General features: G+C 38.7%; 1 protein-coding gene and 1 long non-coding RNA gene across 2 annotated transcripts in view; one reads left to right on the forward strand and one right to left on the reverse strand.

Moving 5' to 3' along the window:
* Lrrk (Leucine-rich repeat kinase) overlaps positions 1-20906 on the reverse strand; it is a 39113-nt gene that overhangs the window by 2584 nt on the left and 15623 nt on the right. Inside the window, 21 exon segments of the mRNA XM_023173234.2 lie at positions 69-264; positions 518-750; positions 812-953; positions 1107-1358; positions 1412-1618; positions 1727-1983; positions 2720-2901; positions 2966-3196; positions 4476-4806; positions 4866-5156; positions 5246-5437; positions 5566-6155; positions 7524-7696; positions 10104-10372; positions 12341-12479; positions 12808-12992; positions 14657-15042; positions 18985-19157; positions 19219-19286; positions 19289-19536; positions 19596-19927. Of these exon segments, the coding sequence (XP_023029002.2) occupies positions 69-264; positions 518-750; positions 812-953; positions 1107-1358; positions 1412-1618; positions 1727-1983; positions 2720-2901; positions 2966-3196; positions 4476-4806; positions 4866-5156; positions 5246-5437; positions 5566-6155; positions 7524-7696; positions 10104-10372; positions 12341-12479; positions 12808-12992; positions 14657-15042; positions 18985-19157; positions 19219-19286; positions 19289-19536; positions 19596-19927 (5077 nt within the window).
* On the forward strand, positions 18149-18847 carry LOC141486643 (uncharacterized). Its single transcript, XR_012467968.1, has 2 exons — positions 18149-18335; positions 18387-18847. It is a non-coding gene; the product is annotated as an uncharacterized lncRNA (long non-coding RNA).

A 20906-nucleotide genomic window follows, 5' to 3' on the forward strand; every position in this document is an offset into this window, starting at 1 on the left:
AGTATAACTATTCTAGTTATATCTATCGACGAAAATCGACAACGTCAAACTCATTATTTGTTAAATACCTGTTATATGAGTAAGTGCAGCACTGGTAGATGACACTACTGGCGATTGGTGTTTCAAGGAAACAACATCACTTAAATGTGTGAATTCTGGAGCACTCGCTATAGAAACGATTTGGCTTGCGGAAGGCCTGTCTTTGGGTTGTTGAGACCAGCACAGGACCATCAAATCCAAGAAGTAGCTCGGATAAAGAGTTTCCTAAAAATAATAATGTATTCATGGTGCGATCACAGTTTGATCTTCCTCTTGAAGATGAACACTTGGTGATTGAAACTCCAGTAATATTCTTTAATCATTCGGTTGTCAAGTGTAAAACGAAACTGCAATTTTGACTGCAGCAGTACAAGTTACAAAGCATAAAGTGGATCTCAGCAATAAACAGTATAAATTCCTTTTTTTTTTTTTAGTTCTGTCTCAACATGTGCAATAAATGAAATGTATGCGCACTTACTCTGTACGTGAGAGGAGGCCTTCCACCCTCCAAAATACATTCTTTCACCGATTCATGACCTTCAAACGGTTGATGCAGCGTCAATAATTCGTAAATGAACATCCCGAAGGAGAAACAGTCCACTTTTTCGGTATATTCTTCTTCTCCGTTATACCTCATGATTTCAGGAGCCATGAATCCTTCTGTTCCTCCAAATCCTTTGGTGCCAGATGGCAGAGTCAAACGACTTATACCTGAATGTCAACAGATTACAGAAGAGTCACAATATGACCAGTTATATTTTGATATATTTACCATAATCCGCAACTTTGATATGAACAGGATGCTCAGGATGATCTACGAAAGGTGGAGGCATTTCCCACACGAGAACATTCTCTGACTTCAGATCCCTGTAGATTATGTGTTGTCGATGTAGATATTCAATCGCTTTGGCAACCTTGAAATTATAGCAATATCGGATACAATTCAATCTCAACATTTGAAATTGTATATGGAGGGACAGTGTCCTTCCATATACATATACAAGGTTAATCATCACTATCATTTGGCAATGACATCCCGAGGTTGCGCCACGCAATGCATATCTCACCTGTAATATGATCGCCTGGAGGGTATACGGTCCGACTTTAGCACCAGACCTCCTGTAGTGCCTCAAAACCAAGTCGAGGGCGCCTTGAGGGGCCAAATCCAGCACCAACGCTAGCGGAGTGGTGCAGACCCCGACAAAGGGAACTATGTTGGGATGTTTTAGTGCCAGTAAAATATTCAACTCTTGCCTTGCTGTACAATACGCTTTGCACGCATATTGCAAAGGGTCTCTGTCCCACTTTCCTTGAGCAGCCTATTACAAAAAAAGGTGAGCAGACTTTTTCTGGTTTTCATCGATACATTTACCTTGAATGCTATCACTGCCGACTGACGGGCATTTAGACCAGGTTGAACGGGTTGCAACATCTTCATGGCGACGTCGATTGTTGTATTTGAGCCGCGAATTTTGCAAGTGCCTTTGAAGACGAATCCAAAGGCCCCGCGTCCCAAGAGACGCCCTTTCTTTATATTTTCGGACCGTATTATATAACGCTCCCCTAAGTCCATGAAAATCTAAAAACATCGTCTTTCATTCACAAATCACAAAATGTTTCAACTGAGGTTGACGAAACTTGGTCTGGAATTTTTCAGAAAGCAAAATCCTTCCTCTCAATTACTCACCGTGTCGGGCGCTATTCGGGATAAAGGACAATCCCCGTGAGTCGGACATACAACTTTTTTACAATTGTATGCCTCCAGTATACACTCCTCTACCATCCAAGAATAGTAAATGGGCTTTTCTTCTTCGCTTTGTATTCCAGGGTGGCCTTCCACAGAAGGAATTCTGCTGGATCCGGTAGAGTCAGGCCCTACTCCACTATCGCATTCGGAAGTGTTGGACTCTTGAGATTTCCTCGTTCTGTATAAATCCTGATAACCTACACGACATGATGTCATACATTTCTTCAAAATTCTTAGAAATATTTTCCCGTATTCATTTCAGAAAAATCCAATTTTGCTCACTTCAAAAATTCCATAAAAATCAATAATAATAGCATTGAACAATCTTTTGTTGAAAGTTTTTAGTATATGTTGATCAAATTTTGAAGAGATACAGTAGAATCTCAGTAATACGGCTCTTTAATAGAACGATACGTCTAATAATCCGGCACCCTACGCCCTCCCTCCATCACCCCTCAACGCCTATGCGCTCCGCCGCCGCGTCGTCATTTAGCAGTCTAACCTCAAAACTTATCAGGTGCACGTGCTTACGTACCTATTGTTTTGAAGTGAGAATAGTGTGTGATGAGCTTGTTTCATGTTATGGAAAATGATAGAGTGGTTTGCTTATAGACTGATCGAGTTAGGGGTATATTAATCATTTTTTGAGTTTGAAAATAAGAAATGTTCGAATTGTTTCTCTATGTAGTCATAGTCATGAGGGGGTAATTACCCCATTACCCCCCTCAGGCACGCGCCTGGCCCCCGCTGTAATAGACTTTTCAAATAGTTCTTAACAAACGATAGATGTAGTCTCAGAATCAAGGAACGCTAACGAAATCAACAAACAAAATTAACGAAAATTGGTAAAAAAAAACACTGCCGATCAACTGAGAACATCGAAACAATAAAAATAGAACTAGAATGTTGAAAAACATTGACATTACCACCAACCTGCTGCTTGTTCCTGTTCCTGGTTCATGACATCCAATAACTGTGTATTCGTAGGCGGAAAATCATTCACGCTCAACTCACTATCATGAGAATAGTTGAGACACTGGGGACAAGGGATGAGACGGGTAATGAGAAACTTTCCTTCTGAAGTGTGGACGAATCTTGTACCAAGAGTTGGGTACCTATTCAACAATTTTTTTAATGCAGAACTAACACTCTATTGTTACCAGAAGTTCAATCTCTTACCAATCCTCGAGAAGAATGTCGATGTGGTCGACAGTGAGAGCTAGAAGTTGGGCCGTACATTCCTGAGAAGGTTCTATTACTAACACATCTTTAACTTTGTAATCCCTCATATCACAGTTTTCAGTTGTCACTGGTTTCACAACCAAAGATTCCACAGGAAACTGTATTTCCAATATCGACGTGTTTTGGAGATCGACATCGCACCACAGCCCTTCCTGTTTTATTCGAAACCTTGAATTGTAATACGGGTATTTACAATCAGAAATCTACTAAAAGTATCATTATATAATGGCATAAAATTGTCAGTCAGGGTTTGAGATTTGTCAGAATATGCGACCTGAAAAATTCATAAAATACTGTACCCCTGCGCATCACACGACGTGTTGGCTATTGTCTCACAACATCATGTAACAAATCAAATCTCAAAATTTCCACAACGGAGATATGCAACACGGTATGAGTGACGTCAATGCCAAGACGTGAATCCCTCCATCTTCTTTTTGGTTGTTCTCTCTTCAACGGCCGGTTCATATCATGACGTCACTGATTCAAAGTCAGTAATAGTGGATTTCCACGAAAGGGACAAAACCGCGACTAAACAAAAACTAAAGTCATCAAAATAAGAAACATTTTGAAGATTTTGTGTCGCGGACGACTGTTTTTTCCAAAAATAAAATGTCCCGTCGGCAGGCCGAGTATCGTCACTGGGCAGGCTATTTTTATTGATTTGTTGTTTATTTCAAACAAGAATGAGAGTTACTATTTCCTTTGTAAAACATGGGCGGAAAAAAAGCAATGAACAGTCGAAGAATGTAGCAATTTATTCTCTGTTCGGTGGAATTCAAGTTTTGAGTTTTCGAAACTGAAACAAGTTTCTGTTTTGAAAACGTATCTAGTCGCAAGCGAGTCCGTTTGGTGAAAATCCCTCGTAACAGTAACGCCAAAATCGCTGTCACTATATCACTGATGCCAAACTTGTTTGCAACCACACTTTCCCCCTTTCTTCAGCTACCACCTCATCCAAAGTCGACTTTATTTCGCAACCCCCTCTATGTAGCAACCCTGCTATATTCCAAAGTATAAATTAGCAAATATCCAACCCATTCTTTGGTTTTCCTTGACCTTTCGGCAATGGCTTCTCCATATTGTTGTAAATCATCCCCTGAAATAATGCCGACCGTCATATTCAAAAGCTACCGAAGTTCCGATCGCGTAATCAAGTTCCGCGGACATGGATAATTCCTTTGCCTTCGTTGTCCTAGCCCAAAGGCCTTACAATTGGCATATTTTCTCTATCTAACGCCACCACTGTTAAGGGAACCCCTATTCCTCCGAACTCTCCCCCGTACCAACGGCGCATAACGTCGGCCATACGGAGAGGGACGAATCAGCGGGGTAAAAGACCCATTTTCTTTATTTCCCAAACGATTCTCTCTTTTACCCATAGTTGAAAAATAAACAAACATAATTAAAAGAAAAGAAAATTAATACATCATATTGAAATACTTACTTCAACTGCCTATAAAAAGCCGCTGAATTATGCAGCACTTCTTTCATCCTAAACAGAGTTATGTCACCATATTTGAGTTGGAGGCCGGTCTGCCACAGAACCCACTCGGCCTTAAGATCTAGAACTTTAGCCAAATGCACATCTTGAGCGACTTCCTTGGGCAAAATAAAAAAAGACCTGATAATATCGATGATGGTATCATCGGCTAGGATTCGTGAAATCAACCGGGACCAAAATCCGGACGGAAAATAGGACATGAGTAGCAGGCGAGTCATGGACTTGTCCGATGACTGAAATTTTATCTGGTATTGCACTTTATCCGGAGGTTGAACTGAAAAAATGACAGTTGACGCACTTAACATAACCTCAAAACATTCAAACTTGTCTTACCAATTTTTGCAGGGGAGGCCATACTATTAGGCATTGCCAGTTCGAAATTCCTCGGCACGCTCGAATCCCTGAACAAAACAGATTTTGGCGACACGGCAATCTTTTTACTTCTGATTGCCCAACCTCTTGACCTCAAGGGTACTTTAACCTTCACCATGGGATGGAACTGCCCCGGATATATCTGCGCCATAAGGATATCCTCTTCGGAGGGCAACAGAGAGGGTATAAGCAATGTTCTTGAATCCCAGGATAAAGCAACTTCGAATTTGTTGAGTAGGTTCACGATATAACCTAAATACATGATTAGTTGAATGTTTTGTCGTTGGTTAATAAATGTCAGCCTGAACATAACCAACCCTAACCTAAAAACTGTCACTAACCTCTCGTATCCATAGGCCCGATGTTACTGGCCTTGAATATGTGTTTCAGATCATCCAGCTTCATAACACCCGTCCTCGCGAAGGGGTTGATTTCTCTTATTGTTACCACATGCGCAAGCATATCGCACAGCCATTGTGGGTCAAGGAAGTAGAGATCTTTTAGGGTTGCATCATCATAATGTAACAAAACGCCTGTAATGAAAGGAACAATGATATTGATTCACAGAATAAAGATTCTCACGTCGAATCAACACAAAATTTTGCTTCTGCAACCCGAAGCGTTACAGTCAATACCAATATTTTAGAATAATAAAACTTACCATTATCGTGCAGAAACAAAGTGGCCTGATGCAACTCCGACCAGTCCCTGAAAGTTTTGTTGTACCTCTGTAACATTTCAGTCGTAACCAGATTCTTATACTGCTCCGCGTTCAAAACGGGATCCAAACCGTTCGACTTCCTCTCGCAAGCGACGTAATTGATAACGTCTTCCAAGGCCAAATAAGTCGCCGGTACCTTTTGTTCCAGCAACAGTTCCTTGCTACCCGGCGGTCGCAAACTGAACACCGTGTCGTAAATCAAGTTGCACAGCAGTTTGACGTTGTGCCTCGTCTTGCAGCTGATTTCGATCGTGTCCAAGACGCGCGGCAGCCCGCATTTTTCAGCGTCGACGATGTTTATGAATCTGTCGCGGATTATTCTCTGGTACTCTTCGGAGATGTTCGGGCTGAACTCTTGGACGACGTCGTAGTGGGTGCCGACTATGATCACCGGGGAATTGGCAGCGCGGGCTTGAATGTTGACAAGCCACTGGAGTATTTCGTTGATGCCTCTATGACCGTCTGTTATGCGCCACACGACCAGGTAGAGGCTGCGCTTCGATAGGAAATACTGATGGGTTGCGTAATACCTGGAAACGAAATGGTTCTGCTAAACAATTGCCACATTGGTCCTTCGAGCCGGATATGTTAGTTCTGCGGAGAATGCAGTTGCAAGGGGACAACATCGATTTGGTATCAGGAATCCTAAGAAAGCGCTTTGGTCACGAGATCAAATTGAAGATGGATTGATAACAAAAATCACAATAGTTCTGTGAAACAATTGCCACATTGGTCCTTCGAGCCGGATATGTTAGTTCTGCGGAGAATGCAATTGCAAGGGGACAACGTCATTTTGGTATCAGGAACCCTAAGAAAGCGCTTTGGTCACGAGATCAAATTGAAGATGGATTGATAACAAAAATCACAATAGTTCTGTGAAACAATTGCCACATTGGTCCTTCGAGCCGGATATGTTAGTTCTGCGGAGAATGAAATTGCAAGGGGACAACATCATTTTGGTATCACGAACCCTAAGAAAGCGCTTTGGTCACGAGATCAAATTGAAGATGGATTGATAACAAAAATCACACTAGTTCTGTGAAACAATTGCCACATTGGTCCTTCGAGCCGGATATGTTAGTTCTGCGGAGAATGCAGTTGCAAGGGGACAACATCGATTTGGTATCACGAACCCTAAGAAAGCGCTTTGGTCACGAGATAAAATTGAAGATGGATTGATAACAAAAATCACAATATTTTCATTTGCCACAGATTGCAATGCGGACTCATTAATCCAGTTTTCAGAAAAATAATGAACAGGAAAGAACGAGCAACTGCAGTATATAACGTGAATTATTCAAAAAAAAAGTAGGAAATGAATCCAACCAATGCACATACAAGACATAGAATCAGTAACTGCCCTAAAATGGAGTCCGATAACGTAAACACTAGACGGTCACAAAAAACAACCAAATTGTACCCAAGGGGGATCTTACTTGTACTTCAGACAGTCTTTATCATTTTCCAACAGGGAAATATCTGCCCTAAAGATCAATCATAAATCTGTGGAGTAAATAAAACAATTCAAGTACTTAGGTATAACATTCAATCAAAAATAACCTTGGAAGCACCCTCCTACAAATTATTCACAAAACTGATAAGTATGTGTTGTCAAGATCCAGTTTTAATTTCAGGATAAATCAGTGGCGTACATATTTTTTCACAAATATCTAGTCTATTCATTCAAGAAAACTTTCGATGATTTCGGTGTACTCACAAAATAAATCTGATAAAGGCAATAGCCGCGAGAGGAATACGTAACCTGCCTGGATGATTATAATGTTTCCACAAGTATACATTCATAGTTCACGGATTTATTAATATTATTATTAGCACAAAGCAATTACAGAATTATTTTTATCATACTCAATGAATGAATGAACAAATTTTATACTCACTCTTTCTGTCCACCAAAGTCCCACGTTCTGAAGACAACCGGACCGTGAGAGGATTGTGACCTCACTTTTTTCTCGTACACCCAATCTCCAATGTCAACTCCAACTGTTGACATGTTTGAACCTCGCGAAGTTTTCGCATTAATGTTCTTGTTTCCCATTCTCTTCGCCCAATGCTAAAATATCATTTCATTCTTCGTTAGGAGATATGATTTGTCATGCATTTCATTTATAGAATGTCACACTGCCGAATAATGATTCTTTTGTGATAAGATTGTGAAATTTATCCGTAAATCTCCAAAAAAGTGAAAAAAGGTGTGACAAAGGGTAATGTATGTGTGATAAACATTTCGAAAATCCATTCTAGATAGATGGTACAAGTATGAGAAATCTCCATCAACACAGTCGACTGAAAACAATGTGCTGATGATACAGAGCATTGTTTGAAGCTGTATAAGACAACAGATGAGGATTTTTTTTCATGTGGAGTCAAGTCAGCAGTCATCCGAGTGGAAAAAAAGTTTCTCGATGAAAGCAACTAAAAACGCAGTATTTTGTGATGTGTATGGCATGAAATGCAACAACTCTACAAACAGTTTAACCTGGAGGTCCAATTTTCGACGACTTTTTCCAACATGTGTGGCCGTATATCGGCGTAGACTAGGGATCCCCACAGAAAATAGTCTAGCGGTGTTAAATGGCACGATTTTGGAGGCCAATTCACGGGTCCGAAACGTGAAATTATGCGGTTACCAAACGTTTCCTTCAATTGATCAATTTTGGTACGATCTATGTGACATGTTGCGCCGTCTTGTTAAAACCACAGCTCCTGTACATCATTTTTGTTCAACTGATAAACGAAAAAGTCAGTAATCATGGTTCTATAGCCTTCAACTTGTCAAGTAATGATGGGTGGTATGCTTCTGTAACGATTTTTCCTTTTTGAAAACAATCGATTGTAATAACTTCATGACAATCTCAAAACAGAGTCGGAAAACAGTTTTTGCTTTTTTGAAGCCGGTTCCCCCTTTGCAGTCCACTGTATTTTTGTTTCTGACGTATAATGCTGTATCCAAGTTTCATCTACAGTTATTAATCGGCGCCAAAACTCGGATTTATTGCGCCTGAACTGCACGAACAGAGCGTTGAAAATGTCCATTCGAACATGTTTTTGGTCTATCGTGAGCAAACGCGGCACCCAACGCGAGTACTGCTTTCTCATGCCGAAATGTCAATTCAATATGTGGCAAACAAGTTCATTTGACATGTTCATAACCTCTGCTATAGTATAACAATTTTCAATTGAAGGAAAGTCATATACAAATTGAACTGAGAGCTAACGGCAACAATGTTAAATATTAGAACTAAATTCTTACCGGGGTCATTTTTATTGTCTATGCAGCGCCATTGTAAATAATTGAAAAGTAAGATGATTCCATGAAATTTGTCCCCCGTAACAAGATAGCTTCTGCATGTCGATAGGACGTACGAGCGAATAGGTGAACCAGTTCGTTAAATACTTTGAAATATCGGTAAACTGATAAAAACTTCGCAGGTCTATTATATTTGCATCCTTAAAATGTCATAACTAGTCATTCGGTTTCTTCATTATCAAGCGTCCTTATCTGTATAGGCGTAGTGTGTTATTAAATTTATTTTATTATATTTATTTAATAGACTGTTATATTTATTAACTTCAAAATATAAGATAGAGTTGGCCGATACTTGTTTTTCAAAATACATTATCATAGATTTTCATCACATTCACACTTTATTGTGAGATAATTAGTTGACCTAGTCATTAAACTCAGGTATAAATGTTCGTTATACTCAGGTATAACGTCATTAATTACTTCCTAGAATATTATTAGTTTCTAGGTACCTAGATAGTAATATTTCAAAAAGTACTTATATATAAATCACAATGTATGTAGAATTCAGTTTGTTAGTAAACACGCTTGAAAAAGCTACTGTGCAGCGAAACACGTGTTGCGGATTTGTTAATCTGTTTTAGTGAATATCTCACAATAAAGTGTTTTTCAAAATACATCAACTTCAAAATAGTTTTTGAGGTAAGTAAACAACTGACAAATAGCTGAATAATATAATTGAATTTCATTATTTTTATACTATTAAGATAGATGCCGTAGCAGGTCCAAGTAATGTACAAAGAAAGCGGAAGTTTATGTCGTTAGAAGAAAAACAGATTGTCTGTAGAGTGTACGGAAATTCAAAAAATACACTCCGTACAGTGGAAGTTGTAGCCCAGTGTTCATTTTTAATATCCGTGTCGACAATTGAACGCATTGTACGTGAAAAAAAGTGACTGACATTCAATGACAGCTCGATACTCGATTTAGTCCATTTTCATAAAAACCCTCACAACAACTCACTCAAACGACTGTTACATTACAACTGCGAGTCCAGAATGGCTGAAACCTTGGTTAGTAACTGTCAACAGACGAACAACGAATATTTTTCAACAACGTAAAACAAAATTCAATGGCAACAATTTTTCCTTGTTTCCCCTACCTTCGATACGCCACTGTTTGAAAGCAATTACCAAAACAAATGAAAACTAACCTCCGGTCGCCTACGCGTAGCGCCTTCCTGCCTCAATTGTTCCAACAGACTAGTTTTCCCAATTCCCTGGACGCCTACGATCATCAGTTTCATTCTGGCATAAGGTTTGGCATCTTCAAGCACGGATTTCAAATACCCGATGATGTCCATTGTTTTGTACTTTTTGCTGTCTATCATAGATTTGAGGGGTTCCTGCAAGGTCGTCCCTCTGGTGTTTAGATTCCACAAACGAGATAGCAGGCCCATCTGAGGTGGGAGTTCGCTGATATCTAAAAATAGGTGCTGTCGGTTTTATTTCGGTTTCAATGGCAAATTAGTTCATCTTGAGTTGCGGAGGATAAACGCGTTTATCGACTAATAAATTGAATAGATAAAATATGTGACCAACATGCGAGATATTCCGAATATTTAGCAGTGCTCTGCAAACATATAATGCAAATATACATAACTGTTTAATCTTTTCTCTTAAAAATAGTGAGGTTCAGTTCACTGTTGTTTCTTTGGAATGAAGTTTACAGGGCAAGGGTATTCATGCTTTGGTTATTTGAAAACTTACTTACTCTTACTTAGAGATTTATTTCTCTTGAGTTAAGATACCAAAGACGAAACTTTTATTTATGGATTTTTCTACTTTAACGTTGAGGGCAGAGTTACATACGGGGACTGTTCAAAAAATAAGGTGGATATTTAAATTTCGCGGGCTTAGTACATCGGATTAGCATTTTTTATTTAAAATCTCTGGGCAATAGAGCTTGCACACGTTGCATGTTTTAGGGATATAGCTGCTGGGCTCTTATAATCTGCCACACTGTGACAGTTCTTCAGCTATTTTCCGATTACTGGTATGAGGATTTACTTCAATCTCATTTAAAACAGCTTCTTCAATTCGAACTGTTCGTACCGTTCGTTGCAGGCCTCTCAATGACAACCGTCGATCTTTTAAAGCTGCCTGTTTCAGAAAATCGTGCATGGAGACGTACAAAAGTTCCTCTATTAGGCACTACACGCTGAGGAAATCGTGAGGTCACATATATTATTTCAATGTTCTCCTTCATTGTCCACTGGTAATGTGTATGAAAATTTTCATTTGGAAGGTTCAATTTTGTGTACCTCAAGACATCGCGAAATAACTTTCTGGAATACCATTCAAATTTAGATTGGCATGCCGTAAACTGGCGTAAAAAAATTAATTCGAATGGAAACGGTATTCTGAATTTCAATGAAATCGAATTTCTCATGTCCCTTGCCTCTCCTGTGAACCTACGATTTTGTAGATACGTGTGGCAGATACTCGACGGAAAGGCAACAACTAACCAAGCAAATACCGCGCAGAAAGCTGAAGTAAAACCATCACGCACCTGTGCAACGTCTTCTATTAGGAAGATTCCTCCCAAGTTAGTTCTTGCATATGGGATACATAGACGGAGTGAACCGAGTATCCCGACCGAACAAAATCACTTCCAGCTAGTCACAAACTGTTTCTACAGTTGATTTTGTAGGTACCCGACGGAAAGGCAACAACTAACCCAGCTAATGCCGCGCAGAAAGCTGAAGTATAACCATCAGGCACCTAATACTGTCCCTTTTGAGTCAGTTTGACAGGCTTGAACATCGTATTGCATAATAAAATCTCATTGGTCTGTTGATCAAAGGATAGAGTTTGACTATCCTCATTTGTACTTTGCTCTTGATACAATCGATGTGATTTATCCAGGTGAGTCGGCGGTCTACCCAAAGACCTAGGTATTTGACTCGCGTTTGCCATTCGATTTCCCTGTTTGAAATCGTGAGTCTTGTGTCTGGAGAAACGTTACGTCTCCCCAAATCTATCGCCTGAGGTTTTTCTTGATTCACCCGAATCTTCCATTCCAGGTACCAGCGTTCGAGGTCGTCCAATGCGCGTTGTACGTAGACGACCGCCTACCCTCGGCCCATGGAGAAGCGAGGAGAGCCGTATCATCGACGTAAAGAGAAACTTTCACGTGATCGAACCTCGGAAGGTCGCTCACGTAAAGGCTGTACAATAGTGGAGACAGCACAGCTCCTTGAGGCACTCAAGTATCTTGAGAACGAAGGATTTGCGGGCGCATATTTATATAAACATTTCGTCTTAAAATTACCTAAAGGATCGTCTGTTAAATTTATGGTGCATACTTAATTAACACCCTGTATGCCAAAGCTTTGAGCATCTGGTCCTTTTAGATCGATAAACATGAATGAATGAAAAATAAACTTACCCAAATTTCCACTAATATTCAGTACAGACAAATTGTTGAGTTCGTTAATATTTGGCGGTATTTCCTTCAGATTGTTATTGCTTATATCTAACATTGATAAATTAGGAAACATCAATCTCGATTTTCCAGTCTGAGAACCCTACAAAAATTTAAAGCATATCAACAACCTCTAAAGATGAGTTGATTCCAAAACACTACATCAATAATATTTTAAAACGATAATCAGAGTATATCTTGTACAAAAAATAAAACAAAAATTAATTTTTTCAAGTAAATTTAAAATAATTTTTTATTCTTCTGGAGGAAGCTAACTGTGAAGAGAGAAAAATACTGAAACTTTGAGAAAGGAAGCAAAATAAAGAAACGTTTAAAATCCTAATATCCTCAAACAAGTACAATCTACGGTAAAAACATCAGCATGCCATCTGTGAATGAAAATTGTACTCTACAAAACAATTCGTACAAACCCTTTCCAATTCTTCGTCATCCGTACTGCTGATATCTCCATCGTCATCAGTGGCTAGCTGAATTCTTGTCAACCGATTATCGGCCAGAACCAACGTTCGCAAATTATCTAACTTCAAATGTCTCCTGTGCGAACACACTGAATGGAGAACTATGTGTCGCACCGACCTACCAGATTGTCTTCTTGCTAGAAAAAATATTCGCTGATAGACTGTAAACTTTGTCCGAAAATATCGAATATTTTTATGATACTGGTATAGATTGAATTAGTAGTCGCTGAGATATTTCAGTTTTTTTGGGTATTTAACCTTTGATTATCTGAAAAATTAATTCAGATCGTGAAAAACTGTAATAAATAAAGACGAAATCATTAATACTATTGTTATTACAGCATTATCGGCATAGTTGTCTGATTATTTGGTTTCTTTGGCAAAGGAAACTCTATATTTGGGTTTCAGGTATATAACTGAATTATACAATTTATTCATTGAAAACTTATGTCCTAACCTCAAAATTTTTTGTCTTTTCAACGGTGCCAGAAAGAAAACGATAGGTTGCCTTTTATGTTTCGGGATTTGGCAACCCTGGTGTTGCAATCTGGCAACTGACAACTCTATCGTAAAGCTGGACATTTTTGAGCTTCACGCGGTGCTTCAAAACACGTCTATGACATCGTGACAGGTGATGAATCGTGTATTTACGCGTATGAGCCCGAAAGTAAACAGCAGTCGACTGTATGAATTTGCTTCTGCTCTCTAATCCCGAAATATAAAAGGCAACCCTCGTTACTAACATGCGCGCTCTAACGGCAAGTTTTAGTGTACTCATCATCATGTAGAAACAATAAACATACTTCAGAGATCTAGCTTTACATTTATTCAACAATTTCCCTATTGCATAGAACATTCGATTTTAATTGTAGTTGAGAATTTATTGAATTGACTTTATGTTTTACACATCGAGGTAGAATCTGAATAATTTTGCACGGCTCGATACAATCAGATTGCCTGTAGCGAAATTGTATCAGATGAACTCATTCAAAATTTGTTCAAGACTTATTCAACTCAATGAATTCTATCCCACAATCTTTACATCTAGCGCCCCACGTTGGGCGCCAGATGCAACGATTTGAGTTCATTCAACTCATTAATTCTTTTTTTGAAAAAATCAATCAAGTGAATACGGTGACTGTTAGATAAGATTTGTTGAACCTCGTGAGATGGTGCAAAATCCAAAAGGTTTATCCCACATATCTAGTCTTTCGACAAATATAAGCTCTAAAACACCGCATAACGAAAAAACTGTTAACATCATCTTCACTTTTGATCGACTTTAACGAGCTTTTTTTGCTTTCGGCTCAGTTGGGAGGCGCCATTCTGAAGCTTGTCGACTGGTTTGCATATCATGTTCGTCTCATCACCAGTTTTGATGAGTTTTATGGAGTAGTCACCGGAATTGACTCGTTCTAAGATGTCTTCAGCGACCTATTCGCGATTGAGTTTGTGTAAAAAATTGTTCAAAATAGTTCAAATTGATTGGTGATTGATAAAAATTTCAGCGGCTATGCCTCTCAGACTCAAACGACGATTTTCAGTCACCATTTCCTTTACTTTAGGGAAGTTAGGTTCAGTTGAGGATGTTGATGGCCGAGCAGAACGAAGCAAATCTTCTACCACATCTCGCTTTCAAATACCACCAACACGCATACGTTGAGTGAGGACCGAAGAAATTATTGCGGCTGTATCCGCCAGTGTTCGTGATGACCGTGAAATGTCGATTCGCCGCCGTTCGCAGCAATTGATACTCTGTTACTCCACTACGCGGAAAATTTTGCGAAACAAAATGAATTACCTACGATATCCGGCGTTTTCCCTCTGAAATTACCCCCGTTCATGTAACAGGCCAGATTCGCCAGCTCCATATTATCCTGGGCCTCGACTTGAGGCAAGCTCGGCCACACCGTTATCTGATTGTGGCTCAGATCGAGCTGCTTCAGCGAACTCGGGTAACTCGTAATGTGCGACATGGAGCGGAGCGAGTTGAAAGACATGTTCAGCCTGGTCAAATTGACGGCCAGACAAGGAAGAACGACGGGAATGCTGGTAAAAAGGTTGTGGGCCAAGTTGAGAGACGACAGCTGGGACGAATGCTCAGTCAGGTTGTCGTCGCTGTGGAGGATTTGTTCGGTTACTTCGACGCTCTTGTTCCAAATATGGTGTTTGTTCAGATCCAACTGACTGCAACAATAAAGCAGATCAATTATATATAACAGGAATCAAGCTCGAATCAATTGAACCTCGAATTTTGCCGAAAAAATAACAAATTCAATTCAAGGTACTGAACTACTAGATAGGATATTATGTAGGTTACTTTTTGCGGAACTATTTCTAACTGAAGGATGAAATCTTCATGCAAATCTAGGGACTACTATGTAATGGCCACGTTCATAGGTTATAGCTAACATTTGTAACAAATAACATCTGAAGACGTAACCTAGCAGTGTCTGCTAGAAACTAGGCCACATAAGAAAATGTTTTCAACAGAATAGTTGCCCTAAAAAGCTGGTGGGGCAGACCATTGCCTGAAGACATCAAGAGACTCGCAAGACAGACTAGACATCACGACCGGTGCTATCTCTTCCGCATATCAGACAATTGTCGATAAGGATAAGAAGAAGTGTGTCTGAGTACAACATAAAAATCTGCTTCGAATCCGTTCTCAGCACCATTCAAAGCAGCTCCACGAAAACTAAGCAGTCAAAACTTGAACAGCGGATACCATCTGAGTGCAGCAAATTCAGTGTCAGTGAAATCGTGAGGCCATTGAATGTCCTCACTGACGAGCACAAGAAAAAATGTAGCCTAGAGAAATCAACAAATCGGGAATAGCACAGCACGTCTGTATCCACCAACTCAACATCAAGTGGTCTGAAGCTGTATAGTAAAACATCTCATCTTGAAGGAAGGAAAACTTAGAGGACAGAAGGTGGTCTAAAAATATCAGAAACAAACCAGATGATGTACCACAGGGTTCAACATCGAAACCCTTACTGTTCATCCTTTATGTAAATAGTTAAATGTCACTAGTTATTAAAAGTCCATGCCTCTCTGCACTAGTGATATCTGCACCAAATACCAAAATATTATATAAAATGCTGGCAGAATAGTAAATAGACATCATCTAAAAATTACTGCCTATATTTGTTATATCTTTCTAATTGTCACCGATGGGCTTGTTTCATGATTTTTGGTTTATAGTTCACTTGATAGAAATTTTAAATTGAAAAACAGTGCACTTTGTTTCATCTCTCTAAGAACCGTAGTTTTCCCGTAATTAATTATTGAAAATCGAATGTGGTAGGGAGGTGACGTCATTGAATTCAATATTTTCGTTCCTCTTTCATTTATAGTCACTTTTTAAATGATTTCTATAAAGTCTTGGAAGAGTAGAAGGATTGCAGTTCTTTCTTTTCAATACCACCAATTTTTTTCTCATCATTTTATCCTTTGGGAACCTAAACTCATTATATGAAATAACTCACTCACAAACCAACGCGCTTTCTGTTTTTTTGTGCCTTTCAGCACAATTAGAATCAGACCAAGAATACACCATATTAATATTCAAATATATCTCTAAAACACCTTCAAAACATACACAAACTAAACTCGATGAACAAACGAATTGTTCTTACGCGAGCTGTCAGCTAAGAAAAAGTTGAAAGTCAATGTTGCAAAAACAAGCAGAATGGATCCGATATGACATAAGTTTTCAATGCCGAATAAACCAATAAATTAAAATTTTCTGTAATTATGCATTCATTTTTTTAAGGAATAAAGCCAGCAAACAAATAAATATACAATAATAAGATTGCTCGAATCCCACGAATTAAGCATAAAAATGGACAATAATATTTGCCTTGATAACTGATATAGTACAAGTTATATCTAAATATAATTCTAAATAGAATTAACAAGCTGTAATTTCAAATGGTTTTCGAATGCTCATGAACCCTAATAAAATAAATCAATTATGCATTCATGCCACCCACCAAAAAATAAGAAATTCAACGTTACTGGTATATTAGCCATATTGTCATCCAGTCAGCCAGCTCCCTCTCTGTAGTGTATGCGATAATGTGCTCTTTCTAACGTCAATGGTTTCCACAAACGGTAAATTTTCGTTATGTGCGATTTTGAAAAAATTTTTGACTGTACTTACGTATTTTGATGCGTAGATTACGAATCCGAAAAAAAAAAGCGGCGCTATCCCTTATTTAAAAAGTTACGGCCCTTTAAAGTTCAGAAAAGGGCAACTTTTCAGCCTTCTTTTTCACTAAATAAACTATTTAAAAACACAAGCATTTATTCACTAGGTCACCTTTACACCTTATTCCTCCTTCTTTAACACTTTTCACTTCAATAGTCAACATTTTTCTTATAAAAATGTTAAAAAATGTACGGAGCTGCTTTTTGGTTACATATCACTGTATATGATGGAATCGGCCGATACTTGATGAAAATCCATAACTAACGTATTCCAAAAACACTTTATTGTGAGATTTTCACTAAATTGTTTTACAAAAACGTTTTTGTAAAACAATTTAGTGAAAATCTCACAATAAAGTGTTTTTGGAATACGTTACATATCACTGTATTTTACGTTTTTAAGGTTAATGATATGGTTGGTACGACTGATGCAGTCCATATTCCTGAAGTAATTCAAATGTTTTTTACCTTCATTCTTTAGATCGTAAATTGGTTTTTGGTGGTGTATTACGAATTTGAAATAGTAGGCGACGGCAAATACCAACCGCTTTTTTCTGAAATGTCACTAGTAACTAAACTAAAAATAGAATAATGTCACCAGGAGAAGCATTCGTTTTTAAATTAAGTTTTTTATAAGAAAAATCTTGATTATTGAAGTGAAAAGTGTTAAAGAAGGAGGAATAAGGTGTAAAGGTGACCTAGTGAATAAATGCTTGTGTTTTTAAATAGTTTATTTAGTGAAAAAGAAAGCTGAAAAGTTGCCCTTTTCTGAACTTTGAAGGGCCGTAACTTTTTAAATAAGGAAGAGCGCCGCTTTTTTCTTTCGGATTCGTAATCTACGCATCAAAATACATAAGTACAGTCAAAAATTTGTTCGAAATCGCCGGGTGTCCACATAACGAAAATTTACCAAAACTGATTTTTCCCCCACAAAAATGACTTTCGTTGAATATAAAATAAATCAATTATGCATTCATGCCACCCACCAAAAAAAAGAAATTCAACGTTACTGGTATATTAGCCATATTGTCATCCAGTCAGCCAGCGCCCTCTGTAGTGTATGCGATAATGTGTTCTTTCTAACGTCAATGGTTTCCGTAAACCTCGTATTTTGTTAAAATGATTTCAAAATGAATGTTGAGCCTAGTTTTGTTAAAGCTGACTCCCGACAACTTACCAAGAGGCGATTTTGAATTGATCGATGAATTTTATTTGAAAAATTTGCAATACTTTGGTACCGAAATGAAGAATGAAAAATTGAAACGGTAGGTGGTATATTTAGTAGTTCCCTTTTATTTAAATGACATTCATTTCAGACTTTGTCTTTTATCGAAGGATGGAAAGCTTTGATTTAATTTTTATTTTATCTCGGCCAAGGAGCAGTATGGCGACTGAAAAGAGAAGCAAAAATATGTAGATTTACTCCAGAACATATCAATCAAAAAATAACCTGAAAAAATATTTTTCGGAATGTAAACTAATGAGACGGAATATGCAGCAAAATAGGTACCCGCCGAGACCTACCTCTTACAAAAAAACGTTCTTTAATTAGATAATTGTAACAGTTGTATTCAACCGAGTTGACAGCAATAACAACAAAAATATCGTCTGTCAAATTGGATCATGAGATCTGTGATTGGATATTAAAAACCAATACACTTGGCAACTCCGCTCTAAACACGATCAATTTTATTGGTCAACAGACACGCGGCCAATTTAAATTCTTGCTTTTCGAATTGTTCTTTTTTCTGCAAATATAAAGAGATTTTGGGACCAATTAGGCTTGATAAATATAATATACCCCTAACTCGATCAGTCTATAAGCAAACCAGTACCATTTTCCATAGCATGAAACAAGCCCATTATTTACGTTCTGTACTGGGCTTCTCCCATCGAATAAAAAGAAATACTTGCATGTAGGAACGATCCTTCTTGCGAAAACGCACTGCTTGTACTCCCTCCTCCAAGGCACTTAGGTTCGACACTAGTTCAAACCCTCCCAGCTCGGAATCTGAATCGAGTTCGGCATGGCTGGACAACTGACTGTCGCTGGAACTGACGCTCATCCTATCCGTATCCTCTTTACTCTGAAATCGAAAAAAAAAAAAATAAGTACCTTCGTCGCTCACTCAATCGATGTCTACGCACATCCGGAGGTCCAGTCAGAAGCTCTTTGATCAAGTTGAAGGAAGCGTTCAGTTCCTTCAGCTTCGGGCAAGCCAAACATTATACGGCAGCTGCTGCAATTTATTGTTGGAGACGACTAGGATGACCAGGGATGGAAGTTTGAAAATAGCATCGGGAATGTTGTCCAGTCTATTATCCTGGAGGTACAGTTCCTCTAGGACGGGGCAGCAATACTTCTGATCGTCGTGATTGTTGCTTTTCCGCCTGAATCCTTTTTTAACGGGAGTGGGGATGGGAACGGGGAGTTTTTCGATTCTGTTCTGAGCCATGTTCAAGTGTCTTCAACAAAAATTGAAACGATGAATATCAAGGAATTACGCAGCTCCGCGCTTACTAACCTCAAACTGTACAGTTGGAAGACAGCAAGCGGTATCGATGTCAAGCTGTTATTTGATATGTCTAGTCTTGTGATGGCGTACAGAGCTATGTCGTAGTTTCTCGGATTTTGCTTCAGTTTCGGGTTCAGATGTAAAGACGCGTCTGTCAGCCACTGGGTTTTGATTTGCTTGAGGTTGCATTTCTGGTTGTGCCAGTTTATCATGGTTGGTGTATTGGGAAAGAGAGCCGAATACGTCAGGTTGGTGACGTTGGAGAATATCGTGAATTGAGAGGGATTCACGTTTTCCGTCATTGCTTTCTTATTTATTTTGAATTCTGGATCTGGATGAGCCTGCAAAGGTGTCCGATCATAAGATTGACTCAAAGAGATCCTCCAAAACCTAACGTTTTTATTATAAGGTGCAGACCTTTCGAAAAAACTTGGCATAGTTGAGCTTTCTACCCGATAAATGAAATACTTGAAGAGGATGTGAATTGGTTGGAATTCCGTTGGTTTAATATTGTTTTCCACCAAAAGAAAGAAATGTCACGTGCTTTCTTCCCGTTGAGCTTTCTTCCCGATAAATGAAATACTTGAAGAGGATGTGAATTGGTTGGAATTCCGTTGGTTTAATATTGTTTTCCACCAAAAGAAAGAAATGTCACGTGCTTTGTTGGAGACTGTAATTGTATCAGTTTAAAGAAGAGTGATCTATTCTTCTTTCCTTTTTGGCCGATGAAATTTAAATTTTCTTATTAGTCAGTGTGCTATGTTTGAAGATTGGCAGTAGACAAATCTAAAGAAATGAACTTTAAACGTTCAAGCCAGTTTCGAATATACCTACACAGTAGGTTGAATGGACTGACGACTATCAGAAAACAACCACTCCCCTGGCTAATACCACGAAGGGCATTGGATTATATCCGAGAGGCGTCAGTGCAGGAATCTTCACAGAAAATTAAAAAAAAAAAAACATGCATATGCAATTGACAATACAACTGGAAGAGTCGACCTTCAATTTCGGAACGAGCACACTTGCAGACCGGTTTCGGGCTCATTAGCCACTCATCAGTGCAAGATAATGGCCATCATCGACCTAAAGTCAATGATATTCCATAATTGAAAATCGGACTTCTTTCAGAGCATTTCATTCCTCTTCCTAAGTTGAAGCGAACAACAAAATGTCACTCCATCTAGTGGACGAGGTATTAACCAAGTGTAGGCAGGCAGTTTTATTGCCAGTTGCATATGCAGGGGAAAAGGAAACGAGCCTTAGTTCTAAATGAGGTATTAATAAGGGCGACCAAAGTTTCTAGAGCATTGAGTGGTA

This window comes from Leptinotarsa decemlineata, unplaced genomic scaffold (assembly GCF_025532065.1).
Source record: "Leptinotarsa decemlineata unplaced genomic scaffold, Ldec_3_MD MMD2_tig00026361_RagTag_RagTag, whole genome shotgun sequence".
Classification (NCBI taxonomy): Eukaryota; Metazoa; Arthropoda; class Insecta; order Coleoptera; family Chrysomelidae; genus Leptinotarsa; species Leptinotarsa decemlineata.